At 44.1% G+C, this 24,230-nt stretch overlaps 1 protein-coding gene across 7 annotated transcripts in view; it reads right to left on the bottom strand.

The window, feature by feature from the left end:
• The window catches only part of KIAA0825 (KIAA0825 ortholog), a 387,619-nt gene that overhangs the window by 169,117 nt on the left and 194,272 nt on the right, over window positions 1–24,230 (bottom strand). Inside the window, exon 20 of one of the 7 annotated variants that reach the window (XM_083151781.1) lies at window positions 19,795–19,828. The exons of the other annotated variants lie outside the window; for them this stretch is intronic. Coding sequence (XP_083007907.1) covers window positions 19,810–19,828 — 19 coding nt within the window. The 3' untranslated portion in view covers window positions 19,795–19,809. Of the gene's footprint in view, window positions 1–19,794; window positions 19,829–24,230 lie in introns of those variants that run through there. 7 annotated transcript variants of the gene reach the window in all.

The following is a 24,230-nucleotide window of genomic DNA, read 5'->3' as shown; positions in this document are numbered from 1 at the left end:
ATGAGCAGTCCTTTAAATACACTGAAAGAGATGAATTGATGGAATGATATACTGAGAAAGATTTGAGGAATGAGTCAATGATAAATCGATGATTCAATGTTGAGACGATAAGAAGATGATGATGGCTTGATGTTGAAGGAATGATGCAACGATGGTTCAGATGCTGCTGAGTAACGTCGTGACTGTTGGTAGCGCCAGGAAGCTCTGAACAAAAGGAGAGGACCACCGGTCACGCCGTGACACCAGACACCAACTGTGGGATGATGCCCAACGTCAGCCTCTGTTCCTTTAAGTAGTTGGAGAGTCCTGGATAACTTTGGCTTGATGCAGTGGACGACCGGCAAGGTCTGGAGTAGAGATACCTCCGGAGAAGGTAATGGAGTCAGGCTGCAGGAAGGGAATACCGCAGTGAAGCTGCTATCAGGTACAGATGTACCGGGTGTCATCTTTGCTGGCGATCCGCCAGCAGCATGCTGCTGGCGGATCACCAGCAACACGGCGCCGCCATCTGACTGTGACGCGCGTGCGTCCCCCACGCACGCGCGTCACAGTATCCGGGCGACGGGGCGGACGCATTACTGTCCGCCTCCCGCTCGAGGGGCAGGGGGGGGGGACCCGAGGAGGCTACTGGGGGGTGCGGTCGCCCGGTGTGGGCACTGGGCGACCGAGGGCAGCACCGTCGGAAGAGGACGTGCGCGCGCGTCCCCTTCCGGCATACAGATGGCGGCGGGGCAGGGGATTGCGATGGCGACGCCATCACCATCACCTGCAAAGATGAGACCAGACCCATCTGTAGACAACATTGTACTGACTGGTTTGCAGACCCAGCCATCAGGGTTTTAAGTGCTTGGCTCAGACCTGATTGGATCTTCAGTGATGACTTCACGATCAGGGCTGGCTTGAGGATTCAGGATAACCAACAAGATGGCCGCCGCCATACAGGAGACATGTGCGGACGGCAGGGAGACAGACTACGCGAGTGCGCCAAGGCCAGCGTTTGTCAGGATTGCGGCCTAAGAGAGAGCAGATGCAATTCTGGCGGACTTCACCTCGCGCCCCCGTACACCAGGATGCCGCAGGCCAGGACCAGCGCCGAGAGGGGAATAGAGCTCACCGGCGTAGGGTGACATGCCAGCACACTGCAGGCCGTGGCCAGTGCCGGAGGTGAGGGTAAGCGCCATGGCGTTTGTGACATTACCAAAGGTAATTCAAGTATTGAGCAAAGGCTGTGAATACTTACTTACATGTGATTTCTGATTTATTTTTAATTTTTAATACATCTACAAAAATTTCCCAAAAACGTTTTTCAAATTGACATTATGGGGTATTGTGTGTAAAATATTGAGTGGTAAAATTAATTTTTTCCATTTTGGGATGAGGCTGCAAGGTCAAATGCAGGATTTCTAAAGGGGGGTTTCCAGATGTGATGTGGCTAGGATGCCGGCGTTCACTATGCAAACACAATAGTTTGTGGAGGGGAGGGTTAGGCTGTGGGATTGTTAGTTTGCGGAGGGGAGGGTTAGGTTGCAGGAGCGTTAGATTGCGGAGGGGAGGGTTACACTGTGAGAGAGGTAGTTTACAGAGGGGAAGGTTAGGCTTCGGTAGGGTAATTTTCCGGAGGGGAGGGTTAGGATGTGTATGGGGGGGCGTGGTGTGGGTTAAGCTGCAGCAGGGAACACTTGGCCTTGCATATATGGCACAGAGATGAGGCACAGGAGAGTTATTTTTACGTGTTAAGGTCCCAAAGCTGTACTCAGCATACTCTGTCTGCACTGCTGACTGTGTAACTAATTATTGTCACATAATTAGTTACACTAAGTAAGCGCTCCCCTCTTCTGATCCCTTTGCCTGATCTTTGACCTTCTTATACAGCAGCTGCGGTCAGAGCAGGGGGTCTGTGTTCAGTCAGTGTAAATGTGGTCATCCCCCCCCGGTCCATTCCACTCTGTTAACTTAAAAAAGCTGGGAGGACTTGCGGTCCCTGCAGTGTAAGAGCAGCTACTGTACTGTGTGCAGTTGCTGGCCAGCGTGTCCAGGGCAGCGTGCTCCGTACAGTCACTGACTGTCTGTGTGCAGTCCCCTGCATGAAGAGTCAGTGCAGTCGCAGCCCAGCACTTCTCAACAGCCTTGGCGGCTTCCAGTATGTAAGAGAGGAGCCGGGACCAGAGCGCTGTACTGTAGATCAGCGCCAGAGATTTCAACTCAGTTTAACTCCTTGCGCTGTCCTTGCCTGCCAGTGTCACTTCCCTTGTAAAGAAGTCAACTCCGGGCTCCCGCCGCTGCTCGGCTCAGTGCCCAGTGCATCTGAAAAGCTGTCCTGCTGAGCACTCAGAAGCTGCTGCGGCAGGACATTAGCAGCCCACAAAAAAACTTTGGCTATCAGGGGGGTTTCTGTGCAACCAGAACCCCCCCCCCCCCCTGCGTGCGCCACTGCCCGCTGTAACATAACAAAATGTAAAAAAAGTGAAGCTCTGTAAATACTTTCTGGATGCACTGCACAGGGCCGCCATCAAGACAGAGAAAGAGACGGACAGAAAGACAGGGGAGATTGAGTCTCTTCCAAATACAATATTCTAAAGTAACAAATTATTTGATCATGACACCTTTGCTTTCTTATGGTTCTAGGCCTACAAACTATGTTTAATGCACAAAAGTATAAAAATTATTGTATAAAATTACCTTCAGGCTGTTTGTATAAGGTGAAAAAAAAACATAAATGCATTCTGTGTTAAGACTTGGGCCCCATCCCCAAGATATCTCATTATGGTATTCAAATATTCAAACATACAGAAAAATCTTATATACAAAATACTTCTGGCTTCAAGCATTTGGGATATGGGAGACTCAACCTGTATACACAATTACACATACAGTATATGTATGTATGTATGTATGTATGTATGTATGTGTGTGTGTGTGTGTGTTATTGTATACTGTCTCATCAGTACTCTGTGCTATATCTTTCCTGTAAAAGTGAACGCATGCTATTACCGCACATTAGTTAGTCATTCTTTTGCAGGTTTATTTAATAAGGGATCTGCTCAGCAAGGGGATTCTTCTAACAATAAGCCTATGGCGTAAATCCTTATTAAGCAGGACCTTAAATTATTATAGGTTAATGATACATACTATTGAGGACAATATGGGAATATTATTTAGCATGTTTAGGAAAATGAAACGTGCAGCAGGCAAGCTGCAGCTGCAGAGTATTCAGCTATTTACGTGAAAAGCATATAGATATTTATATATAAAAAGTACATTTTATTAAATAACTTTATAAATTACACTATATACTGTAGAATACATGTATCCAATTATTTTGCAGAAATAAGTACAATTGTTTGCAGTTCAAGCCTAGAAGTAATTGTCCAGCCTGTGCAGATATTCTATTAGGGTATTTCCTAGTACCCGCTCTGAAACAATATTAGAAGCAATGGACATGCACAATAGTGTAGTATATTTGGTAAAAACAGATTTTACTTACAATAAGGATATGTGTTAAAAGCCATTAACACAATAAGTGCTTGATATACATAAGGGTCATATTACCCTGCAGACAGTCACTGTGCACACAATAGCGGAGCCCTGTCCACTCAGTCAACTTCTAGGTCTGTGATGTGACTGTTGTTAAGTTCAGCACCAAACATGTTTTGTCACACATGGGCCCTTATTCTAGTTGACTCGGATGGATGCGTATTTTCGGACAGCCACAGAGTATTCTTAGCCCCTCCTAAGACCACTTGGACATTTCTCTGTGCGAAAGAAGGGATATGGGCGGGCAGCTGGCATCCGGCTATGTCAGCTGTCCACCCCCCCCCACACGTGCGTCACGGCCGGATTACCATACGTACGCCCAGCTGTTTCATGGGAACGCCCATGAAACGCAGATCGTACGCATATAGTAATGAGCCCAAACAGCCCTTCACGCCCCTCTCCACCTCCTGCTCGGATTGTTCCGACGGATCATTTTCTGTACAGAATTCACGCTGTATTCGGACGTGTGTGGCATTCGCACATTCGCAGATACGCCTCTGCACATGCGCAAACACAATACCGTCCGACCGAACACGCAGCCATCCGACTCAATCAGAATAAGGGCCATTGTCATTTTCAAAAACAGCCTGTAACATGACAGTTAGTAGCTCATTGGCTGGTAGTTTACCACTCTCCACTTGATCACTTGGTGCATATGGCCCTTTAACTGACAGTTTGCCATCTCCTCCTTCCTCTTTTGGGGTAAATTTACCCCTGTTGAAGATGGGATGTTGCCCATAACAGCCAATTACATTTTATCTATTATCTTCTAGAAATTGCTAAATAAATAAGAAGTATAATACCATTGGTTTCTTTGGGCAACATTGCATCTTCAATAGAACTCCAATTTTAGCAAATAAACCCCTAAGAACGTGTCGTCTTTTGTGGTTGACATCTCCTTTAACATACAATTTATATGGAAAAATTTAAAGCAGGGGTTCTAAAACAGTGGCCGGTATCATTTGTATATACAGTACAGTAGGGATGAGAATCTAGTGCACAAAATTAGGACGCATACTAGTAAGAATAAAATGGAATAATACACAGTACAATAACATTATTGTTCAATCACATTCCATTGTGATTGAACAATAATGTTAAACAGATAATTAAGAGAATAAGTAAAATCCTGAAGACTGGCAGGCGCATTATAAGGCAAAGTGGCTGTAGTTGTGGGCAGCTGCAGAAGCCTGATTTACTGCTTTACTGGTATTGAGAGTATACCATCAACTAATGCAGGGATCTTATGTAAGCCAAAACCCGTGCTGCCCAATGATTTTAGGCCAGCTCGGCAATCATCATGATTAGTATCCGCACTTGCACCAGCCCCATGACTCATGTGACTCATTGTTGAGATGACTTCGGACATATCTGTAAGTAGGAAAATAAGGCAACAGCTATCCATGGTCCATTGTCTAAGGTGAACCATGCATCTGGCTTCATATGGCATAAAATGGATAAGGACACATTGTGTAGATAGGGAGTAATAATAATAAAAAACAACAACGTGTTGCTTCAAGTCACCCCAATGTCCTTACTGATGATTTGATACCTTTGCAGATTTGTTCAGTTTACTTCCAGCAGATAAATGTTGTGAAAAGGTTGTGTTTAGGAAGGCTATCAAAACAATGGGGTGCGGTTACAGAATAATGTTTTCGCTTAGTGGGTAAATGCCTACTCTGCATAAAAAAAAAGTCCAATATTTTTCAGCTTAATAAATAACCCCCTCCTAGTGTGATCCCTCACATATACACTGCTTTGAGTAAGCAGATGGAAAATGATGTATATTCATGACTTAGACTAGAACAAAATAAGACATTTGCTGAGGTATTATTTCACAAATAGTCTTTACTTTGCCTGGTTTCTTTGTGACACTGACCTAGATTTTGTCACGACATAGATGCCCTAAAGGGGATGTCAGTGTAGTAAGTGGGTGCCTCCGTCATCTGAAAAAGACACAGCTGTCATTTAATTTAGCTCTCCGGTAGAGGTGGGGTCCCAGGGGAAGAACTGCTACCAGATTATTAGTCAGGGCTTCCAAGCAGCTACAACAACATGTTGTAGCATTGACACAAGTGGTAAATTGCATCACTTTGCAGAATTTTGAGCAAGTTTATTTTGCCCTAAATTCTGACTTTCATACATTTAAAGGAGTACATCTAAAACCATTTAAAGGTTGAATAACCTATTAGTTTTCCATTTTCAGTTCTAATTATTTAGCTTATTACTTCTACATATTTGTGCATAGTGAATGGATTTTATATACAAAAATAATGCAGTCTAGAAACATTTGCTATATAATGCAACTAAAACATAAAGCTAAAAAAATAGGTGTATTACAGGAAAATTATATTGCAACTTAAAAAAGTAGAGAAAAGCATAGCAAAAAAAATTTAAAGAAAAGTTACAAACTATACAACATTCATAAACTGCCAATATAGAATTTTGTTCTTTTATAAATCAATTAAGCATTTCTCCATTTAAAAAAAAGATCTGGAATTTCTTCATTAATGATGTTGGAAGGTTTGTTAAATACTATGACAATTCATACAAAAAAAGAGTTAATTTGTAGATTTGTAGAATCTACAGAGAGGAAACCCAGGAAGAGTGTTTAAAGTTAATTTGAGCTACTTAACTGCTATTACACTCTGAGCCATACTGCAGGAGTTTCCAGTACTTTATATATAACTGCCAACTGTCTGTATTCAGCCCCAGTTACTATCAATTGTCACAGACGGTATGCAGTCTACAGTGTCTAGGTCGACAGTCAAAAGGTCAACATGGTCAAAAGGCTGACATGTGTTGACAGGTCGCATTTCATACCCTACCATCCGCTATGGCATGGTGAGAGAATATAATAGTATGCCGAGTGCAGCGAGGCACCGTGCCCAAAGCATGGCAAGCATAGCGAGCCATGCAAGGAGATGTGGCACACTTGGACGGTGTCCAACTCCATACCAACCTATGTTGACATAGACGCAAAAACCATGAAAACCTTTTCCATGTCACCCTTGTGACCCAGTCAACCAATAGTGGTCGACCTTTTGACTGTAGACCTAGAAGACAATGTAGATCTAATATACTGTAACTGTCACAGACATGCTGGGGGAAATTTACTAAAGGAAATTTGTAAAAAATAGGCGTATTTGTATCCAGAAGTACACTTATTTTTGACATTTACTATCCCGAAAATACGGCAATTCGTAGTCGTATTAGTAGAACATCAATACGAATTGCCATATTTTCAGGATAGTAAATGTCAAAAATAAGTGTATTTCTGGATACAAATACACCTATTTTTTTTTACCAATTTCCTTTAGTAAATTTCCCCCGCTACTGTATGTCTGTACACTATCAACATCTTGTTACATAGCATTGTGCACAATGACACACTAATACTAACAAAAATATGTTAGCCCAATGTAAGTGGTAAACAGAAAACAAGGTAATGAGTTTATTTTTGTACAGGTGTCAAATCGCAGCTGTTGTATGGCTTGGCACGTGAAGGCAATTCATGGACAGCTAGTGCCCTGATGTAAGTCTCATGTGTTATCCCATAACAGCTATATCCCAGGTTCAAATATCTGTGTCGAAATGGCAGTGGCTACTCCAGATAAGGGGTTCCAGCAGAGTCCAAAATTTCAAGCTATCAAATGCCAGTGATTCCCGGCCGGTGATGTTTGGCAGCGTTTGGGATGGCAGATGCTGTGGATCCCCTATTCTGGACTGCCCAGCAGCCCCACTTTGGGAGTCTTCACTGGAAAGGAGTATTAGTGGTTACATTATGTAACATGTTTGCCATTGATATATGGGGAGTATATTACTTTACCGGTGGCGTAACAATAGCCCTGCAGACCCCGCGGTCGCGGGGAGGCGCTGATTAAGTGTGGGTGCTGGGGGTCTGCGGGGCTATCATGCGCGGCACTGTTGGACCCTGTGACCCAACCTTGCCCCTCTGTTCGCAGCTGCCGTCGGGGGTCGGGATCCGCGACCAACCTTGCTGTTCGCCGCTGGGACCGCAGATCTACTTGTCTCTTGTCTGTGGTCCCGGCTCCCCTCCTTTTTAGGCGTCTGTTACTGAAAATGGACTTCACAAAATGGCTGCCCCCTAACAGCAGACCGTTTTTGAGGATGCTAGAGGAGGCCGCCGCTTCCTCTAGCATCCTCAAAAAGTGTCTGCTGTTAGGGGGCGGCCATTTTGTGAGGTCTATTTTCATTAAAAAGCCTGACAAGAGGAGAGCCGGGACCACTGACAAGAGAAGTAGATCTGCGGTCCCGGCAGCGGGGAGCAGACGGGTTAAGTGCAGGGTGGGAGACGGGCGGACTTTATTTTAGGGGGGCGCCCGAAATTGCCAAATAAATAGTTACGCCACTGCCTATCCTTACCCTAATATCCCTCCCCCCAGGGAATAACCCAGAGGCGTGCTTAGTTGCTTAAACAGAAAAGTTATAAAACAGATTGTGCCTGCCTATACTAAATGTACACAATGTATAAACTCAAAATCATCATTTTTGAAATAATTAATTCATTTCAAGAGCAACAGAGCAACCATATATAATATCCGTTCTTCAATATTTCCAATCTACGGTTAAATTGCCCATATAATTATCGCTAGAAAAATCATTAAGCCTTCTTTATTGCTAATTTGATTAGCAGTCTAACGCTGTGAGGCTGCCTAAATTTGAGTTAGACGACTATATGAGTTTGATACACCCTTAGGAGAAATTTATCATGACATATTAATTGTCACAGACACTTCAGATTGTATGAACAGAAACCTTTATTTTAAGATGTACGATTTAAGGCAGATGAGTGTCCTGAAAGATCTCCTAAAATATGAAATGAAGATTTGTTTATTTGACTGTGTCTTAACCCCTTCACGACATTTGACGTATATATACGTCATGGCCGGGAAGTACTTCCCGACACATGACGTATATATACGTCATGACTTTAAACTGTCACTGCGTCTCGAGACGCAGTGACAGAGGGACGATGTCTGCTGTCCCTGACAGCAGACATGTCCCTGCATGCCCAGGGGGGGCTGCGATGTCGCCCCCCCGTCGGCGATCGCTGTGATTGGCTGTTCAGTGTGAACAGCCATTCACAGCGTTTTCCTGTGTTACCAGCGAATCAGACGCTTGGTAACACAGGTGTCAATCACCGCCGGGCGTCAGGGGGCATGAGGGGGTCATCGGTGACGATGACACCTCACCCCACCCTCACCCCACCTGCCCCCAAGGCTGTGATTGGTCCGTGGGACCCACGGACCAATCACAGCCAAGGCGCGACATTTAAACTAACGGTGACTGCGCTGCAGACGCCATTCCGGTCTGGAATAGCGTGCAGAACGGTCACCGTGCCTGTCTGCCGTGAATACCGACCTGATCCTTGCTAATACTTACCTGATCCTTGCAAATACCTTACCTGATCACCTGCTCACTGCTTGTAGCGTGCTGGACGCTTCCTGGATCTGACTTCCTGAGACTTCCTGCTGCTGCTGCAGTGTGATAGAGAGATAGAGAGATAGAGAGAGAGATAGAGAGAGATAGAGAGATAGTGACAGAGAGAGCTATATTTTGTGTCTGCTACCCCCCCTTTTTGGGGGTGCAGGGGTTTTTTATATATAAATAACTGTCGCTGCTGCTGCAGTGTCATAGTGATAGATAGTGATAGATAGTGAGAGATAGTGATAGATAGTAATAGATAGTGAGAGATAGAGAGATTTGTGTCTGCTACCCCCCCTTTTTGGGGGTGCAGGGGTTTTATTTTATATATATAACTGTCAGTGCTGCTGCTGCAGTGTCATAGAGTGATAGATAGTGATAGATAGTGAGAGATAGAGAGATAGAGAGAGATAGTGACAGAGAGTGATAGAGAGTGTATATTTTGTGTCTGCTACCCCCCCTTTTTGGGGGTGCAGTTTTTTTTTATACATATAACTGTCAGTGCTGCTGCTGCAGTGTCCTAGAGTGATAGATAGTGAGAGATAGTGAGAGATAGAGAGATAGAGAGAGATAGTGACAGAGAGTGATAGAGAGTGTATATTTTGTGTCTGCTACCCCCCCTTTTGTGCTGATCAGTATATCTGTGCTGATCAGCAACTTTTTGGGGGCGCAGAGGTTTTTTTTTTATATATATACCTGTCAGTTGCTGCCAGTTGCACTGTCAGTTGCACCAAAGGTTGTGCACCTGCTGTCCCTCACTGGTAATCAGTGTCGCATCACTGATCACCTTTTTTTTTTTTTCGTGAGTGCTGTGGGGTCTTTTTTTAATTTTTTTTTTACACACACTGATTTTGTGGGTGTCCTGTGGCCACTGTGCGCCGATCAGTGACGTACATCACTGATCAGCTTTTTCGGCACAGGGTTGATCAATTTTTTTTTTTTTTTTTGATCAGATTCCTGTTGCCTTTGAGCGCTGTTCAGTGACAGACGTTACTGACCAACATCTGTGCTCAATTTTTGGTGCAGGACCTTTTTTTTTTTTTTTAACCCCTTCATTTTTTTTTTTTTTAACCCCTTCAATTTTTTTTTTTTTTAACCCCTTCATTTTTTTTTTTTGTATAAAGTATTGTTTTTGTTCTGCACTACATACACACTACATACCCCCCGGGTTGAAATAAAGTTTGTACCCCCCCCTACACTATACACGTGTTGAAACATTTCACTACCAGTAACACAAAAATAAAAATGGCATCCCAAATGTCCTCCCAAATGTCCTCCCAAATGTCATCCCAGTCATCCAGAAGAATGTATTCAGTGGAGGAGGCATATGCCATGCTTGCCTCTGATTCTGACACAGCCAGTGAGGCAAGCGGGGAATTTGAAGGATTCGTCTTAAGCTCCTCTTCCTCCTCTGGTGATGAGGGACCCCCTCAAAGACGCCCCCGTAGAGCAGCTGAGACCCCCCCCCCAATAATTGATCTCGTATGGACCCCACCACCAGACAATTTTGAGCCCCAGGTTCCTGAGTTTTTGGCCATGCCAGGAATCCAATTTGATTCCACAGGTCTCAGAGAAATTGACTTTTTCAAATTATTTTTCTCTGATGATTTTATAAATTTAATGGTGGACCAAACTAATTTATATGCCCAGCAGTTTATTGCTCAAAACCCCACGTCATCATTTGCTAGGTGGACCCCTGTAGATGCAGTAGAGATGATGACGTTTTGGGGTCTGGTGTTTCATATGGGCATAGTAAAAAAGCCACAAATTAGGCAATATTGGAGTACAGATGTTCTGTACAGCACCCCATTTTACCGTATGGCCATGACTCGGACTCGTTTTGAGGCAATCCATAAATTTATACATTACACCGATAATGCACAGTGCCCACCCAGAGATGATCCCACCTTTGACCGGCTATTCAAAGTCAGGCCGGTCATTGATCATTTCAGTGCCAAATTTGCAGAGCTATACATCCCTGAAAAATTTATTTGTATTGACGAGTCCCTTATACATTTTAAAGGAAGGGTTAAATTCCGCCAGTACCTTCCCAGTAAGAGGGCAAGGTATGGCATAAAAATGTATAAGCTGTGTGAAAGCACCACAGGGTACACCCACAAGTTTAGGGTATATGAAGGGAAGGATTCAAGAATTGAACCGCCAGAATGCCCCCCCTCCCTCGTAGGTGTTAGTGGCAAAATTGTCTGGGATTTAATGCACCCCTTCCTGGATAAGGGTTATCACCTCTATGTGGATAACTTTTACACCAGCATCCCCCTGTTTAAGGCCCTTGGTTCAAGAGGTACAGCAGCTTGCGGTACTGTGCGCAAGAACCAAAGAGGCCTCCCCAAAACGCACATTGCCCAAGTAATGAGAAGGGGTGAAAGCAGGGGAATATGCACCGAAAATATGTTGTTGGTCAAATATAAGGACAAGAGGGATGTCCTTATACTGACAACAATTCATGGAGACAGTACCACCTCCATCCCTGTACGAGGTACCAGTACCCACACCTCAAAACCAAATTGTATCCTAGATTACAATAAGTACATGGGCGGAGTGGATCTTTCAGATCAGGTACTGAAGCCGTACAGTGCCCTGCGGAAAACAAATATCTGGTACAAGAAGCTGGCCGTGTATATCATCCAGATGGCACTGTATAACGCTTACGTGCTATTCCGTTCTACCGGCCAGAGGGGGACATTTATGCACTTTCAAGAGGAAGTCATAAAGGGCCTAATATTTGGGAACCAGCAGGCAGAGGGCCCCAGTACTTCTAGTACTGGGCCCCGTATTGTACCAGGGCAGCATTTTCCCAACGAAATCCCCTCCACTGCAAGAAAGGGCAGGACACAAAAAAGGTGCAAAGTTTGCTATAAAAAGGGAATAAGAAAGGATACTATTTTCCACTGTGAAACTTGCCCCGACAAACCCGGCCTATGTATAAAGGAGTGTTTCAAAATATACCACACATCGATGGATTATTAGGTTCATCATTTCACCGTGCATCGGGGGTCTTGCTAATGCCACATAGCACCCACCATTCATTCCACCAGAATCTGAGCTGCAAAATCCAAAAATCACTCCTTCCCTTCTGAGTCCTGCCATGCACCCAACTGGTATTTTTTGGTCACATGTGAGGCATTGCCGTACTCTGGAGAAATGGGGGCACAGATTTTGGGGTGCTTTGTCTCCTTCATTCCTTGTGAAAATGAAAAATTTTGAGCCAGAAGTACATTTTTGTGTAAAAAAATGTAATTTTTCATTTTCACAGCCCAGTTGTACCAAAATTGGTGAAACCCCTGGGGGTTTGAAATGTACACTATACCCCTAGATGAATTCCCTGAGGGGTGTAGTTTGCAAAATGGGGTGACTTGTGGGGGGGTTCCACTGTATTGGTAATGCAACATAGCACCCACCATTCATTCCACCAAAATCTGTGCTGCCAAATCCAAAAATCACTCCTTCCCTTCTGAGTCCTGCCATGCGCCCAACTGGTATTTTTTGGTCACATGTGAGGCATTGCCGTCCTCGGGAGAAATTGGGGCACATATTTTGGGGTGCTTTGTCTCCTTCATTCCTTGTGAAAATGAAAAATTTTGAGCCAGAACTGCATTTTTGTGTAAAAAAATGTAATTTTTCATTTTCACTGCCCACTTGTATCAAAATTGGTGAAACCCCTGGGGGTTTGAAATGTACACTATACCCCTAGATGAATTCCCTGAGGGGTGTAGTTTGCAAAATGGGGTGACTTGTGGGGGGGTTCCACTGTATTGGTAATGCAACATAGCACCCACCATTCATTCCACCAAAATCTGTGCTGCCAAATCCAAAAATCACTCCTTCCCTTCTGAGTCCTGCCATGCGCCCAACTGGTATTTTTTGGTCACATGTGAGGCATTGCCGTACTCGGGAGAAATTGGGGCACAGACTTTGGGGTGCTTTGTCTCCTTCATTCCTTGTGAAAATGAAAAATTTTGAGCCAGAACTGCATTTTTGTGTAAAAAAATTTAATTTTTCATTTTCACTGCCCACTTGTATCAAAATTGGTGAAACCCCTGGGGGTTTGAAATGTACACTATACCCCTAGATGAATTCCCTGAGGGGTGTACTTTGCAAAATGGGGTGACTTGTGGGGGGGTTCCACTGTATTGGTGCTTGGGGGGTCTTGCTAATGCGACATAGCACCCACCAAAATTCCACCAGAATCTGAGCTGCAAAATCCAAAAATCACTCCTTCCCTTCTGAGTCCTGCCATGCACCCAACTGGTATTTTTTGGTCACATGTGAGGCATTGCCGTCCTCGGGAGAAATTGGGGCACAGATTTTGGGGTGCTTTTTCTCCTTCATACCTTCTGAAAATGAAAAATTTTGAGCCAGAACTGCATTTTTGTGTAAAAAAATGTAATTTTTCATTTTCACTGCCCACTTGTATCAAAATTGGTGAAACCCCTGGGGGTTTGAAATGTACACTATACCCCTAGATGAATTCCCTGAGGGGTGTACTTTGCTAAATGGGGTGACTTGTGGGGGGGTTCCACTGTATTGGTGCAACATAGCACCCACCATTCATTCCACCAAAATCTGTGCTGCAAAATCCAAAAAACACTCCTTCCCTTCTGAGTCCTGCCATGCACCCAACTGGTATTTTTTGGTCACATGTGAGGCATTGCCGTACTCGGGAGAAATTGGGGCACAGATTTTGGGGTGCTTTTTCTCCTTCATACCTTCTGAAAATGAAAAATTTTGAGCCAGAACTGCATTTTTGTGTAAAAAAATGTAATTTTTCATTTTCACTGCCCACTTGTATCAAAATTGGTGAAACCCCTGGGGGTTTGAAATGTACACTATACCCCTAGATGAATTCCCTGAGGGGTGTACTTTGCAAAATAGGGTGACTTGTGGGGGGGTTCCACTGTATTGGTGCTTGGGGGGTCTTGCTAATGCGACATAGCACCCACCAAAATTCCACCAGAATCTGAGCTGCAAAATCCAAAAATCACTCCTTCCCTTCTGAGTCCTGCCATGCACCCAACTGGTATTTTTTGGTCACATGTGAGGCATTGCCGTACTCGGGAGAAATTGGGGCACAGATTTTGGGGTGCTTTTTCTCCTTCATACCTTCTGAAAATGAAAAATTTTGAGCCAGAACTGCATTTTTGTGTAAAAAAATGTAATTTTTCATTTTCACTGCCCACTTGTATCAAAATTGGTGAAACCCCTGGGGGTTTGAAATGTACACTATACCCCTAGATGAATTCCCTGAGGGGTGTACTTTGCAAAATGGGGTGACTTGTGGGGGGGTTCCACTGTATTGGTGCTTGGGGGGTCTTGCTAATGCGACATAGCACCCACCATTCATTCCACCAAAATCTGTGCTGCAAAATCCAAAAAACACTCCTTCCCTTCTGAGTCCTGCCATGCACCCAACTGGTATTTTTTGGTCACATGTGAGGCATTGCCGTACTCGGGAGAAATTGGGGCACAGATTTTGGGGTGCTTTGTCTCCTTCATTCCTTGTGAAAATGAAAAATTTTGAGCCAGAAGTCAATTTTTGTGTAAAAAAATGTAATTTTTCATTTTCACAGCCCAGTTGTACCAAAATTGGTGAAACCCCTGGGGGTTTGAAATGTACACTATACCCCTAGATGAATTCCCTGAGGGGTGTACTTTGCAAAATGGGGTGACTTGTGGGGGGGTTCCACTGTATTGGTGCTTGGGGGGTCTTGCTAATGCGACATAGCACCCACCAAAATTCCACCAGAATCTGAGCTGCAAAATCCAAAAATCACTCCTTCCCTTCTGAGTCCTGCCATGCGCCCAACTGGTATTTTTTGGTCACATGTGAGGCATTGCCATACTCGGGAGAAATTGGGGCACAGACTTTGGGGTGCTTTGTCTCCTTCATTCCTTGTGAAAATGAAAAATCTTGAGCCAGAAGTGCATGTTTGTGTAAAAAAATGTAATTTTTCATTTTCACAGCCCAGTTGTACCAAAATTGGTGAAACCCCTGGGGGTTTGAAATGTACACTATACCCCTAGATGAATTCCCTGAGGGGTGTACTTTGCTAAATGGGATGACTTGTGGGGGGGTTCCACTGTATTGGTGCAACATAGCACCCACCATTCATTCCACCAAAATCTGTGCTGCAAAATCCAAAAAACACTCCTTCCCTTCTGAGTCCTGCCATGCACCCAACTGGTATTTTTTGGTCACATGTGAGGCATTGCCGTACTCGGGAGAAATTGGGGCACAGATTTTGGGGTGCTTTTTCTTTTTCATACCTTGTGAAAATGAAAAATTTTGAGCCAGAACTGCATGTTTGTGTAAAAAAATGTAATTTTCCATTTTCACATCCCAGTTGTACCAAAATTGGTGAAACCCCTGGGGGTTTGAAATGTACACTCTACCCCTAGATGAATTCCCTGAGGGGTGTAGATTGCAAAATGGGGTGACTTGTGGGGGAGGTTCCTAACTTTTAGCACTTATGGTGCCTAGAAACCTACATGGTGCCTAAAAAAAAATCTCATAAAAAGGAGGCTCCAAAATCAAGTAGGTGCTCCTTCTATTATGAAGCCTGTGGTTTGGTCAAAGTGCACACTAGGGCCACATATAGGATATTTTTGAAAACAAAAGAATTGGGGGAATCAATTTTTAGTCACATTTCTCTAGTAAAATCTACTGTATTCGTTAGAAAAATGTATTAAAATTGAAACTCTGCAAAAAAAAAGAAATTTTGAAATTTCACCTACACTTTGTTTTAATTCCTGTGAAACACCTAAAGGGTTAACAAACTTCCAAAATGCTGTTTTGAATACTGTGAGGGGTGCAGTTTTTGAAATGGCATCATTTATGGGGGTGTCTCACATACAAGTCCCTCAAAGTCACATCAGAACTGAACTGATCCCTAAAAAAATCAGTGTTTGAAATTTTCTTGAAAATTTGAGAATTTGCTAGTCATATCTGAAGCCTCCTAGTGTCCAAAAAAATTAAAAGGAAGTTGAAATAATGATGGAAACATAAAGTAGACATATGGTCTATGTTAGTTATTAACTATTTTGAGTGGTATGATTATTTGTCTCACAAGCAGAAAATTTAACATTTTGCAAATTGCTAAATTTTCCATTTTTTCACGATATTTTGGTATTTTTCACAAAAAAACACAGACTGTATCGACCCAAATTTACCACTAATTTGAAGTACAATGTGTCACGAAAAAACAATCTCAAAATCACTGGGATAAGTAAAAGCAAAAAAAAGTTATCCCCACTTAAGTGAGACATGTCAGATTTGAAAAAAAGGGCTCTGTCATGAAGGCACAAACTGGCTCTGTCATGAAGGGGTTAAGGTGAACTCCGCTTGTATTGCAATGCAATTCCCCTGGCCTAACCTTTATTCTAGAACAGGGGTGGGCAAGATTTTTAGCTGGGGGGCCGCTTAACACTTCCAGTAAATGTTCAAGGGCCGCACTCAGGAAAAGAGGGTGTGGCCATGCAAAAGGGGGTGTGGTCACACAAATAGGGGGTTTCCTTAAGTGTAGTGTACCACACCATATACCCCTTATACACATTTATTAGCACTTGATTAAAAAGGGTTGAGATTACCTGAAGGGTAAAAAAAAGGGGCAGACTAGATGGGCCAAATGGTTCTTATCTGCAGTCAAATTCTATGTTTCTATGACTAATCCCAGGTTGCAGTGGCAAGAAATATGTAGCTACAGGAGCCATGTATACAGGAGTCCAGAGCACCCCAGTAAGCAGCAGCGATATTATTGAGAGCAGGGCCCCCATGCCACACTACCAAAGCAAACGGTACTAAGAAGCCTGGAGATAATGCAAAGTCAGAAAACATATTCGGCCCATAAGGTAGCTAGTTATATAGGCAACAGAAGCGGCAGGATCATCAAGGACCTTAGTATTATCGCCAATATCAGGTGTCTCCTGAGAGAGTTAGCTACCTCTGATATAGAAGCTAGAGACAGTTAGAGACAGTTAATAAGAAGGTGATTAGCAGTACAATAATAGCAATAATAGCAGGAGCCAGAAAATGTGGATACCAGTACCAGCAATAAAGAGCCCAATTGTGCAGGTGTGAAACCGTGTACTGAATGTTACAGCAATTGCTTCATTCTCACCATGTGGAGGTATGCAGCAAGGAGGCCCCAAGATGGTGCAGGATGCCCTCAGACTCCCGGGCACAGCAGCAAGGGGCCGGGGAGCAGCCAGGTGATACCAGATCCGCACATACTGCTTTACATGGAGGAGGAACCCAGCGGTTGAAGGATCCTCCTACTCCGGACCTCGCTGGAGCCAGTTGAAGGTGCTGCCTCAGAAACTATGTCCTCCCCCATCCAGCAAGCCAGGAGAGGTAGATGCCTGCATAGCTGCCTCAGTCACGCCGCCACCGATGCCCGGCTGCGCCCGCCCCACACAGCATTAATTGGGAGTGTGGGAGGGGACGCGGTCACGCTGCGGCGGACCAACCAATGGCGTGAAGGCAGCTGCCGCATGACCGGGTCCCCTCCCACACTCCCAGTAATGCTGTGCGGGGCGGGGCGGGTGCAGTCGGACATCGGCGGCGGCATTACACTTAAGCCTTCCAGTTAACTGACAAGCGGCTCAGCTAGTCGGGCCGCTTGTCATTGTGATATAGGTCCATGCGGCGGGCCAGACCTGAGCGGCCCGCGGGTGGCCTGTTGCCCACCCCTGTTCTAGAAAAACCCACTCAACTTTCTTTTACTGCTCAGTTTACTGGTAACTTTAAAGGCACTTGTTAGATTAAGGCCCCTTTCACTCGATTCCAACACATTGGGCCTGGAAATCGGGATAAAAATATAAAATCTTATGTGTTTAAACTCCAGAGGTCACAATGGCTGCCAAAAAGATTGATCGGCGCCCGCAGTCAAGTCTGGGATTGCATATGATACATCATATGAGAAAGGACCACATACAGTGTATCGTATGTGATCCTGCAGTGGGTGTTCATGGGAAATCATGTTGGACTTCTAGCTGCAGAGAAGTCACACTAGTGTATGATGGCCTTAAAGGTTTAGGCTGTGTTCATGATTTGTTCTTATTGTCAGGATTATTCCCCTTGGTTGTACCACGGCCTGCTGACTCAGTATCTCAGGAAGTGCTACAGCTAATTGGAAATTTCTATTTGGAATTGTCCTTAGAGTCATTCCCGTGCATTGCCACATCATTTACCTGGATATATTTCTATTTGGATTGCCAGATAGAAAAGAAATTCAAGCATTCTTTTTATGGTTTATCTCTTACCAGCAGCTTATAAAATCCACTGGTCCCTAGCATGTCTAATCCTCAAATCAAAAACACTATGATACTAGGGGGGGGGGGGTCATTCAATCTCCTGCAGCCATCTCCCGACGGGGGGAGATGGCTGTGGGGCCCTATTTCATGCTGTCTTCCCCTACTGCATTGAACAGGAGAGCTCGGCAGAATGAGCCTGACTTCACAAGCAGTCGGGCTCGTTCTGCCGAGAATGGCCGGTAAATGACGAGCTGCAGCTCGCCTGTTCCTGGCCGCAGCTCGCGGCCATGCCCCCTTCTCGTCCCGCTGCAGGCAGGACATTGAATCCCACCTGCTTTTTCTCGGTCGAGCAGACTGAGAACGGGATAGGGTCACAACTGTCGGGCCAGCTCGACAGCCGTGGCCCAAGATTGAATATCCCCCCTTATAGTAAATAGGGGCTTTTTTTTACTGTTTAAAGCATTGCTCTTTTACATTGCAGGGTCAGAGGTGGAAAGAAGTACACAGTAATACGTTCAGGCATGGTATATGAAAATCATAGGATATTAATAGTATCAATGACATCATAATAGGCAACAAAGTGACATCACTTTAATTGAGTTCTAATATTTTTGGAGATTGTTAGCCCCCAAGTAAAACTTTTACAAATGTGCTCTCTCATTTACATAACCTGCTTTGGCTGCACGAGTTTGCGTAGAAAGCACTACATCTGTAACCTGATTAAGGAGTGCTGTAAAACTTTCGCCCATCCTTTTTTCTTAGCTTGAGTCGGTCCCTCTGTATCAGGTTCAGCCCTTCCGCAATGCATGCTGCATGAAAATGATCGCACATGCTTTACCGTGCTGATACAACAATACCTGACAATATACTCAGAGCCCTTTAGCGCCAGTGGATTTACAGACAGTGCACTACCTCAATATGTCATTTCCCAGACAAGTCAAAATGTATGCAAAAGTAGACAAAAGACTTATTAAAGCACCATGAATTCAGGTTTGTCATAACCCGTCAATCTCGTGACTACCATAAAAATTAATTCCCCGCAGCTTACAGCACTGTGTCACCTTGCCGAGTGACAGTCACAAATCCATGCTTTAGAGACCGAGCAACCCTGTCTGTTATTTTGGTGTTTTTCCAATAGAACCATTATTTGTTGGAGGATAGAACGATCTCTGTTCTGTCCTAGATGCATGCACTTGTCTTTTCTGATACAACTCTTTATAGTTATGTCACTTACAGCATGATACAATAAAAATGGAATGTGGAAACTCTGGTTTTATCGCTATATTACAATATGCTCAACTCTGATGTTATTTTTTTTTTATAAGTCATATATGACTATCGTTCAATGGCTAGTAGTCCTAGGAATCCAGATCCCATCCCTTACACAGTTAGGTGGGCTGTGCAGGTGATGGATGATGCATTTCGAGTAAAACCGCATAACTGTAGCCTTGTCCATGCAGTGGAAGTGGACAAATAATGAAAATATGAATGGGAAGGGAGGAGCGAAGGTGGGGATAACATGAATCTCTTTAGCCTTGCTACTTAGACCACCCCTTTTTACCATCCTGGAGAAGATCTATAAAAAAGTATGCAACTATATTTTAAGTCAGGCATATCTTGGGACATTAAATAGAAAATGTTAAATAGAAATACATATGGATGACCACAGCAAATGGGATGACGGTTGTCAGAATACTGATGCCGGCAACTCGGAGGAAGGAATCCCTACAGGGGTCTGGTAAATATACTGTACTTACCTTCCCCCTGCCCCTTCTAACCCTCCCTTCCTACAGCCAATCTTTAACCCCCACGGTAGTGCCTTTTCCACTGAATAAACCTAACCCTGCAGCCTTGCTTTCACCCTCCCTTCTAAATGCCTACCCTTCCCCCTGAAGCTAAACCCCAATCTCTCCCTCTGCAGCCTAACTGTAGTGCCTCAACCTCCCCCCTCCCCCCCCCGCCCGCCCCAGCCTAACAATATTCTGCCCCATAGGTGGGATTCCAGCATTAGTAACCTCTTCAAGGTCAGCATTTCAGTGTTGGTCTTCTATACACTAGCCGGGATGCTTTCGGCGGTATTCTGACGGCTGGCATCATGACAGCCACATCCCGTTGCATATAACACCATAATTGTTGTTTACATTTTTTTTTATTCGTTTTCGACCCTTTGTGTAAAATGTTGACATGATATGCTGCTCTAATAATCATTAACATCATTATTGGACACCATAAATTCTGTAGAGGTGGATAATCATCTTACAGATATGACATTCATATTACAGATAACAAACATGAATATTGTAAACTTAACACCTACACAAATACATTTAGGAATAATAATAGCTACATGGATAGCAATTGCATTTAGCACAGGAACAGTTCTGAATTCCATAAGTGTGAGTGAGTGAACAAACAGCAGAAGAGTGAAAGCACTATGGGGTAAATTCACTAAGATGGAACATAATAGATTAAGGGGAATATTCAATGCAGGGTCAAGGCTGTTGGGCTGGCCCGACAGCCATGGCCCTGTCCCTTTCTCGGCCGGCTCAACACTAATTTGGCTGGCGGGATTCAATGTCCTGCTTGCCGAGCGCCGAGAAGGGGGCATGGCCACGACTGCAGCCGGGAGCTCGACAATTCCTGGCTGTTCTTGGCAGAACATGCCCGACTGCTTGTAAAGTGGGGCACATTCTACCGAGATCCCTGTTCAACGCTGTCGGGGAAGACAGCATTGAATAGGGCCCCGCTGCTATTTCCCCCGTCGGGAATAGCGGCGGGAGATTGAATATCCCCCATATTCTGCTATGGACAACTTCCCATTTTCAATAGATCTTCCATCTTAGTAAATCTACTGCAGGATACATGAGGAGACTGATGAATAATTGGTACTTATGTAGTATCTGGGCTGCCGATTTTTTGATTGTATGCCTTAAGTTAAGGCATACAATCAGATGCGATGCGATGCGATATCGCATCGCATCGCATCCGATATCGGATGCGATGACCCGATTTTTCCATAGGAATCAATGTTAAAATGATTCCTATGGAAAAATGGGTCCTTTTCATACCCCTACTATCCAAGTGGGCATGGAGTTGGATATAAACCTGTGGCGAGCGTAGCGAGCCACCGAGCCCGAAGCGTGGCGAGCGAAGCGAGCCCCGCGAGGGGACGGTATTCGTCCCCTCGCGGGGCTCGCTTCGCTCGCCACGCTTCGGGCTCGGTGGCTCGCTACGCTCGCCACAGGTTTATATCCAACTCCATGCCCACTTGGATAGTAGGGGTATGAAAAGGACCCATTTTTCCCATTGAATTCCATGTTAAAATGGACTCAGTCCATTTTAACATTGATTCCTATGGAAAAATCGGGTCATCGCATCGCATCGCATCGAATCGCATGGTCGCATGCGATGCGATGCGATCTCCCGATCCGACCCGATTTAGAAATCGGCAGCCCAGATACTACATAAGTACCGAATAATTTGATGTATAGTGCTACATTGTATTTATCCAATACAGGTTCTGTTCTGCCTCATATACAGACTCTGTCCTTCACAATATACAAGTGTATATATCAAATTAATCCATACAGTCTGCTTGTGCGCCCTAGTAGCATTGTGTATAAGATGCATTTATGGGCAAAAAAAGATGCATGATATTAGCAGAGTTGCACGGGACTTGGCCGATCACTCCTGCGAGGCATGTCGTGTTGCATAACGTATTGAGGCTAGATGTATGAGGATGCATCTGCACACGGTCCAAGTATAATTATGCAGCACAACTGTTGCTGGTCTTAATAGGTCACATACTGTCATTGCCACTAGGAATAACAATGATCAAACGTAATTTGACTTCTCATCACTCAAGGAGGGTAATATTAATACAGAGCCCAGAGATCAGATAGCCGCCCCCCACAGACAGAGTGAAAACCCGACCCGTGCAAGTCTGGAAATTGCTTGCGAAAATCACGCTGATCTGTGGCCAGCTGCAAATCCATTCACAACTCAATCACCATGGAATGATATTCCTAGTCTGTGTGTCAATCATTAAAATAAGGTTGGATTTAATAGTTAAAAACATCCAGGGGTACAAATAAGAATCATAATCTGTCTTTAAAATGATCAGAATACACTACATATAACAATAGATAAGCAGGTCTTAAAGTGTCATATACACATTGCATTGCATGTAGTGCCCTTGATTCATATTAAATCACAAAGCAGTGCCCTTTATACACATAATGTCCACAGTTGTGCTGCTTCTACACATCTGTCTCTGTCACTCCAACAGCTCACTGTCCATGTCCTTCAGAAGCTCCATGCCCTGTGTCCCTCTAGCAGCTTCCCCACCTCTGAGCCCCTCCAGCCCCCTTCTCACCTTCTTTAGCAAGCACAGAACCTGCTCCTCTCAGTGGCTCGTCACCTCATCGGCAGTGATGGCATGACATCACATACACCATGCAAGTAGAAGAAGCCACTGGGATAGGCTTTTCTGTTGAAATTACTGTTCAGGGCTGCGGTAGAGGTGGAACTCAGTTCCCCCTACCATTAGAGGTGGCGGAACTCAGTTCCAGCTCGTTCCCCCTCACTTTAACCCCTGTGGATAAGCTACTTAAACCTAGGTAGAACTCGATGGATGCAAGTCTTTATTCAGCCTTATCTACTATGTAACTATGTAATCAACTTGCAAATGGATAGCGATCAGAATAAACGCTGGATTTTGTCGCTGTTTGGGATGCGCATGCGCACTACTATCCATATGCATGCACAGTCATTCGATATTCGTCCGCCTTGTGAATTTGCGCAACAGCAATCAGGTCTGAATCGTCCCAAATAATTAAGAAAAATCTGCAGCTTTACAGACATACGTAAACTGGCTATAGACCTCCTGATTATTAAGGCCCATACACACTGGGTGATTTTTAGCTGAAAACAGCTCAGTTTTACCATTTGAGCTGCTTTCAGCTCGAAAGCCACCCAGTGTATACGGTCCATCGATGAGCAGTGAGCGATGATCAGTGATCCCGCATCATCGCCATTTGCTGCCGCTCATCTGCTGTTAGCATTCTGCTATGGGAAGCTGTCCACCCCCAGGAAAAAGCACTGTGTATGCACTAGGCAATTTTCTGCCCAGCGATTTTCCCCATCATCGCTGTCCATACACTCTGGGCAAAAACACCCAGTGTGTATGCACCTTTAGTTTACAATGGAAAGGCAATTGTAGCGAGAATATATTATTTTTGAGTACAGGGTTTACGACAATGGCTTCCACTGTGTGGAACAGCTGCAACATAAACACCATTGAGGGAGAATTGCGATGTATTAAGCAGTTAAATATAAATATGTTTTGCACCTTATAAACAGAATGTCATATATTTCATACTTATTTTGCAGCTATTCTAGCAGAAATGCTCAATAGTGGTGGAAACTGAAAAGAGAACTGGGCAGATAATAATGTACCTATTATTATTGAGGTTAAAGGTTAAAATGAAGAAGGCCATGAACAAAGAAATACATTTAGAAGAACTATATTAAAATAACACTCATAGCTATTCACGGTAGAAAAAAAAAACCTCTGGCATTTCAATAACAGAAGAGATGAAACCTGCAAAGGACATTAAAATACGCTTCACTACTGTAGGAACACTCCATTACTGCATGTGTGTTGTCCTTTAATAATATGTTAATTGTATTTACTTACCATTTAATTTGATGTTTAAATGCCTTATTTGTCCCTTAATAATAGTAAACATTCATTGCTCTATACACTTAAAACAGTTTTTTTTTTTTATCATGGCAGCACTTACATGATAAATAAACTTTAAAAAGTATTCCTGGTATCACGCACAGTAAGTATTATAATACTATGGGCAGTATTCAATGAGAATATTCTCCGTGCATGGCGAGAGGTTTTTTTTCTCTCGCCATGCATTCGCCGTGTTTTTGCGGAGATTCTCCATGTTTGGAGAATCTCCGCCACG

This window comes from Crinia signifera, chromosome 1 (assembly GCF_055691185.1).
Source record: "Crinia signifera chromosome 1, ASM5569118v1, whole genome shotgun sequence".
Lineage (NCBI taxonomy): Eukaryota > Metazoa > Chordata > Amphibia > Anura > Myobatrachidae > Crinia > Crinia signifera.
Note: the sequence above shows the minus strand (reverse complement) of the source record. Positions and strands in the feature narration are given on the sequence as shown.